Source organism: Phoca vitulina, unplaced genomic scaffold (assembly GCF_004348235.1).
Source record: "Phoca vitulina isolate PV1807 unplaced genomic scaffold, GSC_HSeal_1.0 scaffold64, whole genome shotgun sequence".
Classification (NCBI taxonomy): Eukaryota; Metazoa; Chordata; class Mammalia; order Carnivora; family Phocidae; genus Phoca; species Phoca vitulina.
Genome location: NW_022589767.1, coordinates 81109 through 97128, shown reverse-complemented (window position 1 = coordinate 97128; position 16020 = coordinate 81109). Strand labels below are relative to the sequence as shown.

The 16020-nt window shown below is 34.9% G+C and overlaps 1 protein-coding gene across 1 annotated transcript; it reads left to right on the top strand.

Moving 5' to 3' along the window:
• Nucleotides 1–596: 596 nt before the first annotated feature.
• On the top strand, nt 597–10678 carry LOC116624088 (NKG2-D type II integral membrane protein-like). The gene is given in 9 exon segments (XM_032391713.1): nt 597–630; nt 1034–1171; nt 3020–3118; nt 3961–4077; nt 5366–5437; nt 5594–5745; nt 7705–7811; nt 8601–8609; nt 10561–10678. Coding segments are annotated over 9 exon segments (846 nt in total).
• The last annotated feature ends 5342 nt before the right edge of the window (nt 10679–16020 follow it).

Genomic DNA, 16020 nt, shown 5'->3' with positions numbered 1-16020 from the left:
GGGGTGGTACCAAAAAACCTTAAGCCAAACTGTGAATATCTAAATCTATAGATTTTATTATGCGGTCTGTATCTTCAATAGCCATTTATTATAGGCTGTCATTTACATCTACCTTTAACAGATATCTGTTATTTTGAGTATTGTTTCTTTTCTTATTCCTCTAGTTGTCTGGACTTTTAGTTCCATGTACCTACGTCTTCCTTCAGTACATACTCAATTCTCATGAAAATTTTCACTATGAACTATCAATTATAATTTTTTATGACGGTGGCTTTTCCTAATTTATTTCCAGATTGTTACAAACCAGATGCTATTAAAAGTCTTGTTTTACATAATTTAAATTAAATAAGAACATTTTTTTTAATTTTTGCAAAACTGTTCAGAATATATCCAGTTATTTTCACATTTCCTCTGTGGTTTTTACCAAAGTAAGTTAGTCTCATACAACTGTAGGTCGCTGCCCCACTTAGGCTAGGTCTGGTCTTTTCATCAACTCTAGGAGGATAGTAGAGAACAAATCTCTTCATTCACCTGCCAACATCTTTGTGGGCTTTTCTTTACCATTGGGATAAAGAAATCATCTAGAAAGCTTCATAATGTCCAATGTTGCAGACTCTGAGGAGCCTCCAGGTATTTTTTTTTAATTCAAAATCTTATACCATTTTAATGAAAATAATATTTTAATTATCTTTGTCTATCATCACTGCTAGTTATGATTATAACAGGGGCATAAAGATCTTGGTCTTATATCTTCTTTAATATTTTTCAGATATACTGAAAGGATGCTTTTAAATAAAATTAACAGAGATAATGATCTGTTTCCTGGCTCAACCTAAAGTGTAATCAATCATTTAAATAGTTTTAGCTGAGTGGGCTGTTGGATGGAAATGTGGTTTGAATGTCTTTGATTTCACTGCTACTATAATTGTTTTTCTAACAATTTTTGAAAATAGTAGTTAATCTCTTAAATTAAATTCTAATCTCATTTGTTTTACAAGATTATAAATTAATTATGTATTTTCTATGCTAGAAGAAATCACAGAGCAGACAGAGACAATACCTATTGCGGACTTGGAACCATCTCTTGACCTTCCTCCTCCTCCTCCTCCTCCTCCTTCTCTTCCTCCAGAGGATGAACAGAGCCCAATTTTTGAGCCCATCAGGATGAATGGTACAATATATATACCAGATTTTATGCATTTATGTTCTCTCTTTGTTATCTTAAGGTACTTCTTCACCTGATTTTACTTTTCTCTAGCCGTTACTATTTGGGAATTTTAAAACTTAGAGAAAATATAGAGATTAAAAAAATTTCAAAATGTATATGGAAGTAGAACAAAAGCATATTTTCTCACAAAGACATTTGAAAATTTCATACAACAAGGAAAATATTCAAAGATAAAAGAAGCCATTTGTCCAAATTTAGATATGTTTCTTGACATGAGACTGAGAGACTTAAACATGATCAAAATTCAAAATTTAAAACATGATCATCATTTAAATTTCAGCAAATCTGTAAAAAGACAATAAAGGTAGAACCCTACTATATGATTGCCTCCTTTTGATCATAACAAAACATTTAGTAGAGCAGGATTTCTCAACTTCAGCACCACTGACATTTTGGGCTAGATAACTGTTATGGGGGATGGTCCAGTGACTGTAGGACGTTTAGCAGCATCTCTGGCTTCTACTCACTAGACAACAGTAGCACTTACCCCTCAGTTATGACACCAAGAATGTCTCCAGACATTTACAAATGTCCCTTGGGGACAAAATTGCCTCTGGTTGATAACCACCATAGCATTATTCAGAAAGTTAAAGAAATCATTTGGACATTAGTTATTAATATAACCATTCTCTTTGATGGTAGCATTTCACCTTATTTCAGAAGTGTAATTCTTCAGAAGTATAAATACTTTTTTTTACACTAGAGTCTAAACGTTTATTTCAGAAGGAAATAAACATATTAAGAAAAGACTATAAACAATGATGGTTGAAAGTTTGGTTTCTAGAATGTGGCAATGTAACATATTACTGTGGTGAAACTGAAGAAATTATAGATGATGTTTGGCCTAAAACCAAATATCATCCAGTTAAAATATTCCATAAGATTTGCAGTAATTCTTTAGGAGAAGAATATACCGCCGGTCAGCAAGTTCAAATAAAGAATTCTATCTTGATAATAACAGAGATTTAAAATAATTAAGTACTTATATTGGTGAGGATAAGCTTATCTGAACTGAAATTTTATACCTGGTATTTAAGAATATTTAATACCTGTATGTAAAATTTTCATCTGTGGTGGAAGTCTCCAAGACCATGTTCGGGTTTGATGATTGACTGGGAGAACTCACATTGATACATGTACTTATAGCTAAGATTTATGACAATGGAAGAATACCAAGCACAGACAGCAAAGGGAAAAGGTACATAGAGTGAAGAATGGTGGAGACTAGGCTCGGCTTCCCGGGGTCTTTTCCCAGTACAGTCACATGTGTCACACGAATTCCTCCAGTAAGTTGTGACAATGTGTGTCAAATGTTGCCATCCTAAGAAACTCCTTAGAGAATTGGTGTTCAGGGTCTTTATTGGGGCTGATTCCATAGGCAACCTCTGGCTGGCATATAACAAATTCCAGACTTCCAGAAGGAAAGTGGGTGTTCATCAAAAACTACATGGTGTGCACAAACAGTTCAAGAATAGTGAACCATTCTTATCAATAACTGTGGTGGGAACCCTCTTGAAATCTAGGTTTCCAGATGCCAGCCAAGTACAACTTTACAAGCAGACCTTTCAAAGATGGTAGTCAGGTCTGCTATGCTAACTCATTTCTGCACATCCTTTTAAGTAGTTTTTTTTCTTCACATTCAGCCTAAAAGTTCATAGCAATTCACACACTGGATAATATCAGAAAACTTTGGATATTTTAAGAGCAATAACAAATGGAAAATAATGGTATTAATCTTTCAAACAACAGGAGCTCACAATATCTCTGATTATCACTCATTCTGTTTCTTAGATTCTTCTTTTTCTTTTTCTCTGTAAGGAATCATTCCTGTGATCCTGGGAATCTTCAGCCTGCTGCTCTTGATGTTGTGTGGATTCTTTGGTTATCAGTGTAAGTCTGATTAATTAGGGGAAAAGGTTTCTCAGATTATCATATTTCTTTAAATCATTTTCAGATAATAGTTTTTCGTAAACATTTTATTGCCATTGAAAAAAGAACAGGCAAAAAATGACATGAAATTATCACAACTTTTTAGTATGTGAATGAATTTAACCTTGTGAGCTCTCAATTACTGCAATATTTTTCCAGGGAAGCAATATTATTGCAATTACTGTAGAGATCTTGATACTAACGATTATTATTTGAAAATTACAACTTGCTAAGAAATAAGCTTAATGATTTTACAACTGTATTTATTTGGAAATCAGAAAGTAACTTACTTTATAATTTGTTCAGATTGTCAATGTCTCCAGCAGCCTAAATTAGATCAATAGAATGTTTTTATTATTACTAAAATTATTCCCAACTGGTGATTTAAAAGTAAATGTTCCTCTTTGATGATAACACTAGTTTGATACTCAAAACTCTGTAATTTTGATCAGAGAATGAAATTCAATACATTAAATCAACTTCTCATGATGCGAAAAAATATTTATTCAAGATGATGTTTGTCGTTTTTGTCTTAATTGAGTTGGGCCATTTTTCTACTAATAGAAACATGCATTCAAACTTATAAGGAAATTATGTTGATATTTTAGATTTAGGCATAGACTTTAGAAATAATAGTGGATAAATGAAGGAGTATTTGACCAAATAAGTTTTTACAGTTTTTGAAAACATTTATGGAGAACTTTAGTAAGTAGAAAACTAAAAAATTATACTTTATAATTGAATACACTGATATTTCATAATTAAGCATGTGGCTTACATGTATTGGGAATTCTTGTTCTTAGACTTTCGAACTGTTGAGGCATCAGCAACCAAGATGATCTTCCAAGAATGGATTGAGTCTTTACAAAACAAAACTGAAAAATTTCTAAAGATCCAAAAAGTTCTTGACCAAAATAAAGGTAATATGGGAGCTAGAACAAACTCTCTTTACAGAATGCTAGATTGTTCTTATTGCAGCCCTAAAATGGTTGGTTGCATAATGTAACAGGAGTTCTCTGACACAGCAGCATAGCAATTTTGATGGCTTCTTGCTTCTTCTTCCCGTCATCCTCTGAAACTGACTGAGTCACATATTAATGAGACATAGCCTCCTATTTTAATTAGCTCATTCACTCATTTATTCATTCACATTTGTTCAATGCACACTAAATGCCAGCCACTAGGCTGGTGATCAGTATGAACCCTGCCCTTAGGAGGCTCAGGAGAAAACATATAAACCAAAAATAAATCAAAGTGTCCAGGTGTGAAGTAGAGGTATGTGCAAGATATTCAGGGAGCATGGGAATGGGAGAACTTAAATATCTGAAAAATCATAGTGTTTTCATAGTTTCTAAATGCCTCCTAAGGAGAGAAGTTTAAAATACTACAGTCATCATAAAGCTTCTTTTATGCTGATTAACTATAATATAAAATAGTCTGTTTACGATAAATATTTTACAAAAGCCTTGCATTACGTTAGTTTCCTGTGAAGTATCAAATCTATATTGAATAACTGAATCAACCATTTGAGAGTCCTTTAGTGATAGGTTGTGTTAAAACACAGGTTTCTTTCTTTTTCTTTTTTTAATTGAGATACGCTTAACATATAACATTGTGTAAGTTTGAGGTGTATGACATGTTGGTTTAATGCTTCTACATATTGCAATATGATTACTACAGTAGTGTATCGTGTCATAATTATTATTTCAATTTTGTATTGAGAACAATTAAGATCTAGTCTCTTAGCTGAATTTATAATTCAGCATTGCTGACTATGACCACTATGTTGTGCATTTTAAAAGGCTGGTTTCTTTTTTTTTTTTTAGATTTTTTTTTAAGATTTTATTTATTTATTTGTCAGAGAGAGAGAGAGCAAGCATGAGCGGGGGGGAAGCAGGCAGAGGGAGAAGCAGGCTCCCTGCCGAGCAAGGAGCCTGATGCGGGACTCGATCCCAGGACCCTGGGATGACCTGAGCCAAAGGCAGACACTTAACTGACTGAGCCACCCAGAAATCCCTTAAAAGGCTGGTTTCTAAGCAATTGATTACTTCAGCTAGAGATGAAACTAATTCAGAAGAGAAGGGCACTGAACCAAAATTATTTGTATATTTGCCACTTGAGAATTTCATTATTATGACTCTTAAAATAGTAAAAAAATATCTGATATAATGTTTATTCTTATCTATTAAGTCTTATTGTCCTATGTAGAAAACCTAGAGTGGCTCCGAAGCCAGAAGGATTATCTCATTGAGGCTTTACAAGAACTAAAGGAGAAACAAGGTAATTTGGAAGAAACTGAGATAATTCTGAGTTGATAATCATTCTTTTTTAAAAATAATTATTCTTAATAACAGTCTTATTTATCTTAAAAGGGAAAGGTGTGAAACAATAAGGCCTTGTGTGTGGGCTCTGAGCTATAAATATCTTCTTTCTTAGGAGTCAGATGTGGACCTCCCCTGAATCACTGGGTTCAGTACAAAGACCACTACTACCATCAAACCATGGAAATGGTTTCTTGGTTTAACTGTTCTGATCTTTGTGTCTCTTTGAATGCTACATTTTTAAAGACAGAAGGGAGTAGATTGAAGGTGAGATTGTATTTTATTCTTTGCTTCTGGGATATGAATATTTAATAGGTACCAGTCAAAGGAAGTGTTCACCTGCGCCTCTAAAAGCAGAGAAAGGAATACTCTCTTGCTTTGGTTTTCACTCGTCCTTTCCTGGTGTGGTCCACTTCACGCACTTTCTTTTCCCAACACACCATGCATACTTTCCCTGTAGTAACATTCCATTTGCTGTTCCCTCTGCATGCAATGTTCTTCTCTCCTATAACCATGACTAACTACTTCACCTCCTTCAAGTATGCATTCATTCAGTTATCACTTTCTTTTTTTAAAGATTTTATTTATTTATTTGACAGAGACACAGAGAGAGAGGGAACACAAGGATGGGGAGTGGGAGAGGGAGAAGCAGGCTTCCCACGGAGGAGGGACCCCAATGCAGGGCTCGATCCCAGGACCCTGGGATCATGACCTGAACTGAAGGCAGACGGTTAACCGACTGAGCCACCCAGGCACCCCAAGTTATCGCCTTCCCAATGAGACCTGCCCTGACAACCCCATTTAAAATTGCAACTTGTGCATCAGTGCCCACCTTCCATCCCCCGCAGATGCCCTCCTCTGTACTCCTAGTCCTTCTGACCCTGCTTTATTTTTTTTCTTTTCCTTTCTTTGCCTTGCCTTTTATTTCTTACATTAATTGCAGTGTAGTTAACATAGAGTGTTACAGTAATTTCAGGTGTAAAACATAGTGATTCAACAATTCTATATATTACTCAGTGCTCATCATAAGTGCACCTTTTTTTTTCAAATTAATTTATTCTACTTAATTCAGTGACCGAAATAATGAAATCATTATTTTTTGATAACTGTACTCTTTAATCCCTATCACCTAATTGACCCATCCCTCCCCTCCTCTATGGTAACCAACAGTTTGTTCTCCATAGTTAAGAGTAGGTTTTTGGTTTGTCCTCTCTTTTTGTTTTTTTTATAATTTGTTTTGTTTCTTAAATTCCACATACGTGTGAAATTATATGGTATTTGTCTTTCTCTGACTAGCTTATTTTACTTAGCATTATACCCTGTAGATCCATTCATGTTGCAAATGACAAGATTTTATTCTTTTTATGGCTGAGTAACATTCCGTTGTGTATATATATATATATATATATATATATATATATATATATATACCACATCTTTATCCATTTACTTACTGATGGACACTTGGGCTGCTCTCACACTTTGGCTATTGTAAATAATGCTACAGTAAAAATAGGGATACACATATCTTTTCAAATTAGTGTTTTAGTATTCTTTGGGTAAATATCCAGGAGTACAGTTACTGGATCATTCGGTAGTTCTATTTTTAACTTTTTGAGCAACCTCCATACTGTTTTCCACAGTGGCTGCACCAGTTGCATTCCCACCAACAGTGCAAGAGGGTTCGTTTTCTGCACATACTCACCAAGTGTTGTTTCTTGTGTTGTTGATTTTAACCATTCTGACAAGTGTGAGATGATATCTCATTGTGATTCCTTGCTCTAATTTCCTTTGTAGGATTTGTCACCTTCTTACATATCATTTGTATATATGATGTTTACTTCTATCTGGACCCAATCCCCCCAAATTGGGAATTTTCTCATTTTTGTTCAATGATATATTTTTCAAAAGAATAGACACAGTGTTGGATAAGTGATAAAATGAGTTAAGAAAAATAATTGATTTTTAATGTGCAGTGTCCTCTTGAATATATAATTTTCTATTAGCTATCTTTTCTTTTTCTTCGTATTTAATTCCTGGTTTGAGAAAAGCACAGACACTATAGAACTAAATACTTTTTTGATGTTTTCTTTATCAGTGGACATATATAGACTGCAGTATTTTTATTTTTATGATTCTTTACTTCCTGCCTGACACAAATTCAATATTTTTCATCTGTAATGTGCTTTTAGTATTAATATTTTTGTATCTGTTGGTTCCATGCAGAATATCATGAAATTAATTACAGTAAATCGTACTTGGCTTGGCCTGTCTTACAAGGAGGAGGACAATGAATGGAAGTGGGAGGATGGCTCCTCTCCTCCTCTTGGGCTGTAAGTCTCTAATATATAACCAATTCTTTATTCCTTTCTCAATGTCTTTTGCTTAAAGAGCCTGAGGAATTAGAGAAGATTACCTGGGACAGAATTTGGACATTTTTATTTCTTGCTTTTGTTACTTCATATTATACTATCAGCAATTTTATAAATCATAAAGTAATTTAGCTATTTCATAATTAGTGTAAATATACCTCTATTATTAGATGATCTGATTAATTACAATTTTAGATAAGAAATGTAATGTGGAGAAGAATATTATATATAAACTTTGGGACATCTCTGTTGTTCTTAGAAGAAGTATAAAATCGTCACTCTTAGGCCACAGAATTTGGGTCCTTTTCATGGTTTTAAGCACATTGGTCAATTGTGATCTAGAAACATTGCATTGGACAACTATAGCAAATATATATACATATATATATATGTATATATATGTTTCATCACTGTGACAAACTTGAAATTTCAAAGTTTTGATAATTTTAATAGCTGATTATTTTTATTTTGTTCTTTTAGGTAATATTCTTCTGACGTTTAGTGACACTATTTTTCCTATAACCTATAATAATACTTTTGACCATTTTATCCTATTTACTTCTTTATTTTTTGCTATGGTTTCTTATACATTAAGTTTCTAACTTTTCTTTCAGACATTCTTACCAGTTTTTTCCTTTAGTGATTTGCGCTTTAAGTTTATTTGCTTTTATTATGTGAACAAAGAGTTAACATTTAGGTATACTGAGATTGTCTTTATTCCTTTGAAATTTGTTTTGACATATGATGGAGAAAGTTGAAGTATGTACATCTGTATTCACATGCAGTTATAATTATATCTGTCCCTAATATGTATATTTTAATTAGGTAATCAATTGTTAGAGTACTGTTTAATGATTGATTATTTTCTCATCACTGAATTTAATGTCATATTTATCACATACTAAAATTTTAATATTTAAATAATTTAACTCATTTAGTATGTCATTTAAATATTTTATAGTTCGTGTAAATATTTTAATGTGTATACAACCTTGAACATTTTTCTGGACTTGCCTATACTATCGTGTCAAATTATGAGTCTGCTTATTTTCAAGGTTGATAATTTTATTTATTACTTTTTCTGGTTTTAAAAGTGAATTTTATTCTTCTTCCCTTGCCAAATGAAATATCACATTGGCTTTGAAATAACATTCTTTCATCTTAAATTATTCAGAAAGGCAAGATATATCTTTGGCATATTTTCATTATAAGTGTCCAAATAAGTTTGCCTTATAAGAAATATCATTTTCCATTAACAATTATAAAAGATCCATCATTTCTATTAATAATTATAAAAGATAAAATGCTTTAATATTTCCATCTCAAAATTGGTTTAAATATGCAGGGTTTTTATGAAGACTTTGATATTATTATATCAGGTTTCTTTTTTTTTTAAGATTTTATTTATTTTGAGAGACAGAGAGAGTGAGAGAACGAGAGAGAGAGCATGAATGGGGGGACAGAGGGAGAGGGAGAAGCAGACTCCTAGCAGGGAGCCCGACATGGGGCTTGATCCCGGGACTCCGGGATCATGACCCCAGCCAAAGGCAGACGCTCAACCCACTGAGTCACCCAGATGCCCCTATATCAGGTTTCTTATGTGATCATGATCTCTTTATATAGGTTAATCACATTCCCACAATCACAGTAAATTTCATCAATCTTGTAGAGAAAGAGGAATGTCATAAACATGACAATAAAAACATTTCTTAATAATTTTAGTAATCAGACTCAGGATGACATTGGATGCCATGGTTGATCATTTTATTTATTAGAATTTTGTGACTTGACTGTTTTCCTCTACTTCAAACCCTGTACAATGTTTGGTACACAGAATACTCAATAGGTATGTTGAATTAATGAATGGAAGAATGTATAAAATATTTTGGCAATTTGTTTTTCCTACACAGTTCAGAATTCTTTTTTTTCTAATTTCTTTGGCATTTTGAAAAGACACGTATTATGCATTTAATAATTGAGTCGATAAGCTTTACCTTTTCCCAGGCAATACCAGACAACCAATTTTGCTGTAGGGTTGATGAAAGGTAGTTTTACTGACAATGACCTAAAATGCTCTAGCTCTTTCATCAAGGACTGAATTCAACCAGAGTATTTGATAGCATCTGCTGTATGGCATTTATGTCGTGGTGATTTTGTAAATTGCAGAATACATCAGAGCAGAGGGAAGGGTCCTGACATATTACACACAGACACAGACACGCACAGACGCTGACACACACACGTGTACGTACGTAGAGACATTCTAAATTTCATTACTAATATTGGGTACCTAATATAATGTTTTTATAAGCAAACTATCCCTACTTCAACTGCAGCTGTAAATGCATAGTTGAATGGTTTCTATTATGCCAATCTGTACTTAAAACGTAATTTTATATCCCGGGTCATATGTCCTTCATGCTATTGCCATAATTTTCCAGCCAGATCATTCTCTTTCTCTCTATACTGGTATATATTTTCGCACTTGTAAATAATTGTCACATTTCGTGAAACTTATTTTTTGTGTAAATATTCATCTCTTCTATAAATGCATGAGTTCTTTATTCAAAAGAAGGAGAGTGTTTTTGCTGCCTTGAGTTCTTGACAACACTAGGCATAATGAATTTCACATAATAGTTCTGAAATAATACTATTTAGTTTGAACAGAGTGAGTATGGCCAATGACTTGTGTTTTCTAATTTCTCAGGAGTTTGCCAGAGCCAAGTCTGGATTTCCAGGGGAAATGTGTGTATGTAAATTCACACACCGTTGGTACTGATAACTGCACTAGGTCCTCTTCATGCTTGTGTGAGAAGACTGTCCACTAAAAACCAGAAGAAGAAAGTTAAGAGAAAAGCTATGAAGCTCACATCTCAATAATATTCCAGATTCAAGATCTGTCTGTCTTTATTCTATTGTTTTTTCATATTATTTGTAACTTTTTTTTTTCATGGCAGAAAATGATACATGACTTTATGATAGAAGAAGGCAAAGTCTAAAGTTGCAGCAGAAATATTAGAGTAACACAGAAAGGTTAGAAATACAAAACCTGTTTGCTTCTGTGAGAATTACATAAATGAGCTAATAAACATATCATTTATTATGACTACTTAATCTTTTTGGACCTCTTTTATATTTTAAAGTCTATTTATTCATTTATAGTTATGACCCTATGGAAATAAACCTTTAGAACAGATACAGTGGGAAATAAAAGTAATAAATGATTTCACACATAACATACAAAGGATGTAAAAAAATACAGAGGCGTATCAACAGTAACAAAATCATAAAATTAAAAAAAAATAAATTTCTGAAGTCATCTATTTCCAAAGTTGCTTGCAGAAGTCTTCCTAGCAGATTTTAAATATATCAATTTCACTTATATCTTCAATTCCTTACTTTTCCTTTTAGTGGAAAAGGCTACTTTCAAATAGACACTGGATCAACTCCCCACTACCTCCCCACACTAATTCAAGTTTTATGCTATTAATTTTCCCATCACATACATGCAACCACTTCCACTCAAAATACATTACTTCCAAGATATAAACATACACATGCATCTGTACCCATCTGGTTCTACTCATGTCCCCTTCAATTCACCCCTTATATAGGCTTCTTTTCAAAGTAAATGCACTTGAGGGAAGAATCTACATGAATTATGTACTTTCTCACTTTCCAATAATTAGTCAGAACACTGTTATTTGAATTTTCTTTTTCTCCTCTTTATTGAGAACTGCTTTTGTTTAAAACACTAATGGTCTATTTGTTAGTCATTCATTTCTTCATTCACTTTGAATTTTTTATATGTCTGTTTCTGTTTTAGACAGTATGTTAAATTCATAAATCCAATTTATTTCAATGCTTATATTATTTGCTCTATCTACAGAATTTTACTGGATTACTTATTTCGTTCTTCTTGACACTTTGTTGTCATCATCATCATCATCATCATCTTTGGATATAATATTATTTTACTTTGAACAGTTCTTTGTTTTCTTCCTTCCACTCTGGTCCTATAGTTTTAGTCTCCTTTATGGATCTTTTTTTTTAATTGCTCCCTAATGTTTTTCAACTTGAAGTTTTCATTAAGGAACATTCATTTCATTTAGGATGATGTTCGATTTATTGACACAGGTGTAGTAAAGAAACCTCTGCTGTAAGAAATTGCAGGCCTGGGCTCAAATATCTTCTATTACACTCCTTATATATTTGCCATCTGACAAGCTACTCATCTATGAGTCTCAGTTTCCTAATTCATAAGATTGTGATGATAATAGCCGTAGCTACTAGCTGTTTGAGGATTAAATAACATCATATGTTTGAAACATTTAGAAGAATGACTAGATCAGAGTTCTATTCGAGTTAGCTGTTGTTTTGGATGAGAAGAAAAATCTTAGGCTCCTTATAAACTGTGGAACATCATATGACTCGAAAGTATTCTTATTAGAAATAATAATGATACAATGCAGAAATTTGGGTGATTGAAATGCACATTATTCATGCATCTAACCTCTTTACCTCCTTCATCTACTTTCCTTTTTATGTCTTTCACTCCTTCCTATTCCCTTCCTTTTTCATTCAATTGTCTGTACAGTTTTCGTTACTACCTTCCTGTCCTTTTACCCATTCTACAATTCAGGTTGACTTTATTAATTACAAGTAACAGAAACAGGATGCAATCTAGCTTGGACAAAGTGGGAAACCTTTGGAAATATGCTTGGTTATTATGTCTAATTGAAGGAAAGTTTGAATGAACAAACCATAGGAAAGGGAGCAATAGAGCTTAGCCACAGGAAAAATGAGCCAGGAACCTCAAGTCTACCAGTCACCTGTGATGCTTTTCTCTGCCTTTCTCTTTCCATGTGGGTTTTATTTATTTTTTTTATGAAGGTAGATTCCTTCCATGTAATTGGAAACATAAACAATAACTATTCTCAGGCATCCATCTTATGCCTTTATTATGAGAGAGTTTCCTATTTAATTTTACTAGAAAAAAATAAATAATGTCATGTTAAGGGAGAGCTAAGCCATCAAAATATGGCCACCTTGGCTATAGGCTTATGGATGGAAGGGGGAGAAGTTCTCAGAAGAAAGGGTATAGTCTGACTGACAATAGCATGGATGTCCCTACAACGATGCACTGATTTTTTCTGTGCAAATAAAAGGTACCACAAACCAAATATATTCCTCAAGAAAGCCTAGAGATTTTAAGAAAAATAAAGTAAAATAATAGCAACCATACATTTAGAATTTACTCTGTGTCAAGTGCTATGACAAGAGATTTATATGTATTAATTAAATTGATTCTCAAACAAATAAGGTAGATTGCAATATTTTATAGAAGAAAGAAGTGGCTAATTTAAGCTTTCTAAGGTTATAGAACTTGTTAGTGGCAGAGCTGGAATTTGAACTCTGATATCTTAATGTAAAAGTCCATGCCCTGAAACACACTAGCATATATATCTTCTCATATACCTACTCAAAGAGGCATCTAACATAAACATAATATACCACTTAACGGCAGGTAAGATTATACTAGAAGCCTTGGAAAATAGTGAATAAAAAAATTAATGACTCCATATTCAATACAAAATAGTGGGGAATTCAGAAGACTATGCAGGCTTTTGCAGTTTTGTAGTAGAATTGCCGTGACAGTTAAAGAACACGTTCTTTGGGGAGTACATGTAAGGGACACAACTCAGATTTAAGGGTCAATCAGGAGAGGAATCCTAGTGGATTTCTAGAACTATATCTTGATATGTAGCAGAAGCCTCAAATTGCTTTTTGAATATGTTGCAAGTCAGTTCCCAAGGGAAATAGTATCTGAGACAGAGGTTATTGTATCAAAAATGCTCTTGTGACCAGTACTTTATAAGAAAGAAGGACAGTATTGGACAGAACGTACTGCAATGAACTCACAACCAACTTAGAGCTTCAGCCAACTTCATGGGAATCCCTAAAGCTGGGAAGGTCCACCAGAATAATCCCAAATTGGAGTGAGGGCCAGGCCTTTATCTCTCTTGTATCACCTAGACATGGGATATATGTGTCCAGTAGGACAGGTAGTGATCCGGAGTGAGTCAGATGTCTTTAGCTGAGGGCAATGCTTCTGGGCTGAGATATCAGAGCTGTCATGCATCAGCATCCCTGGCATCTGTGGAAATTAGTATTGTAGTCGTGAAGGGGGATCAAAGCACAGCACAGCATCCATGATGGAATAAAGAACTCAAACCTGAAGGATTAAGTTAGAATTGGTCAGGAGTCAATGTTATGCATAAGACCTTTTCTATAGAGAACATAGCACAGAGAAAGGTATATTCAGTGACCACACAACCTCTGACTAAAAGATGGAATAAAGAGGAGTTCTTTTTTGAACATTTGAATCAGGTGTTTAGAATCATGAATTAAGTCCGGTGATATCATTGGACATCTGGTTGGCTCATGGCTCCACTCAGTGGGGAACACAGGAAAAAGGTTTCTTTTTTTTTTTTTAATTTTATTATGTTATGTTAATCACCATACATTACATCATTAGTTTTTGATGTAGTGTTCCATGATTAATTGTTTGATATAACACCCAGTGCTCCATTCAGTATGTGCCCTCTTTAATACCCATCACCAGGCTAACCAATCCCCCCTCCCCCCTCTCCTCTAGAACCCTCAGTTTGTTTCTCAGAGTCCATAGTCTCTCGGAGTCTGTAGTCTCATAGTCCAATCATCTCCCCCTCCGATTTCCCCCTCTTCATTTTTCCCTTCTTGCTATCTTCTATTTTTTTTAACATATAATGTACTATTTGTTTCAGAGGTACAGGTCTGTGATTCAACAGTCTTACACAATTCACAGCGCTCACCATAGCACATACCCTCCCCAGTGTCTATCACCCAGCCACCCCAACCCTCCCACCCCCCCACCACTCCAGCAACTGTTAGTTTCCTGAAATTAAGAATTCCTCATATCAGTGAGATCATATGATATGTCTTTCTCTGATTGACTTATTTTGCTCAGCATAATACCCTCCAGTTCCATCCACGTCGTTGCAAATGGCAAGATTTCATTCCTTTGATGGCTGCATAATATTCCATTGTGTATATATATATATATATATACCACACCTTTTTTATCCATTCATCTGTCAGTGGACATCTTGGCTCTTTCCATAGTTTGCTATTGTGGACATTGCTGCTATAAACATCAGGGTGCCTCACCCCTTTGGATCCCTACATTTGTATCTTTGGGGTAAATACCCAGTAGTGCAATTGCTGGACCATATGGTAGCTCTATTTTCAACTTTTTGAGGAACCTCCACACTGTTTTCCAGAGTGGCAGCACCCAGCTTGCATTCCCACCAACAGCATAGAAGAGTTACCCTTTCTCCACATCCCCGCCAACATCTGTCGTTTCCTGACTTGTTAATTTTAGCCATTCTGACTGGTGTGAGGTGGTATCTCATTGAGGTTTTGATTTGGATTTCCCTGATGCCGAGCGATATTGAACACTTTTTCATGTGTCTGTTGGCCATTTGGATGTCTTCTTTGCAGAAATGTCTGCTCATGTCTTCTGCCCATTTCTTGACTGGATCACTTATTCTTTGGGTGTTGAGTTTGTTAAATTCTTTATAGATTTTGGATACTAGCCCTTTATCTGATATGTCATTTGTAAATATCTTCTCCCATCCTGTCGCTCTGGTGCCGCTCCTCCCAGGGGAGGAAGGGGAGTCTCCCCGGATGTGCTGTTTGTTGGGTCCCTGCTGGAGGAGCAGTGGCCCGACTGTGCCGCTGATCACAGTTTATGGCAACCCTGAGCTGAGAGCCTGCGCTTTGGCTCCGTCTCTGCAGCCGGCTTCCCTGCTCCGATACCTGGGAGCTCTGCTGCACTCAGGCACCCCCGGTCTTTCTGTGACCCCGAGGGTCCTGAGACCACACTGCCCTGCGAGGGTTCCACCCCCCGCTTACTCACTGGAGCGATGTCCATCAGTGGAGCCGACTTTAAAAGTTCTGATTTTGTGCTCCACTGCTCTATCACTTGCCAGAAGCAGCCGACAGAGGCCCCCTCCCCCGCCGTCTATTCTCCCGAATATCGCCTCAGATTCACTTCTCCCCACCTCCTACCTTCCAGAAAGTGGTCGCTTTTCTGTTCAGAGAGTTGTTGCTATTCTTTTCTTTGATC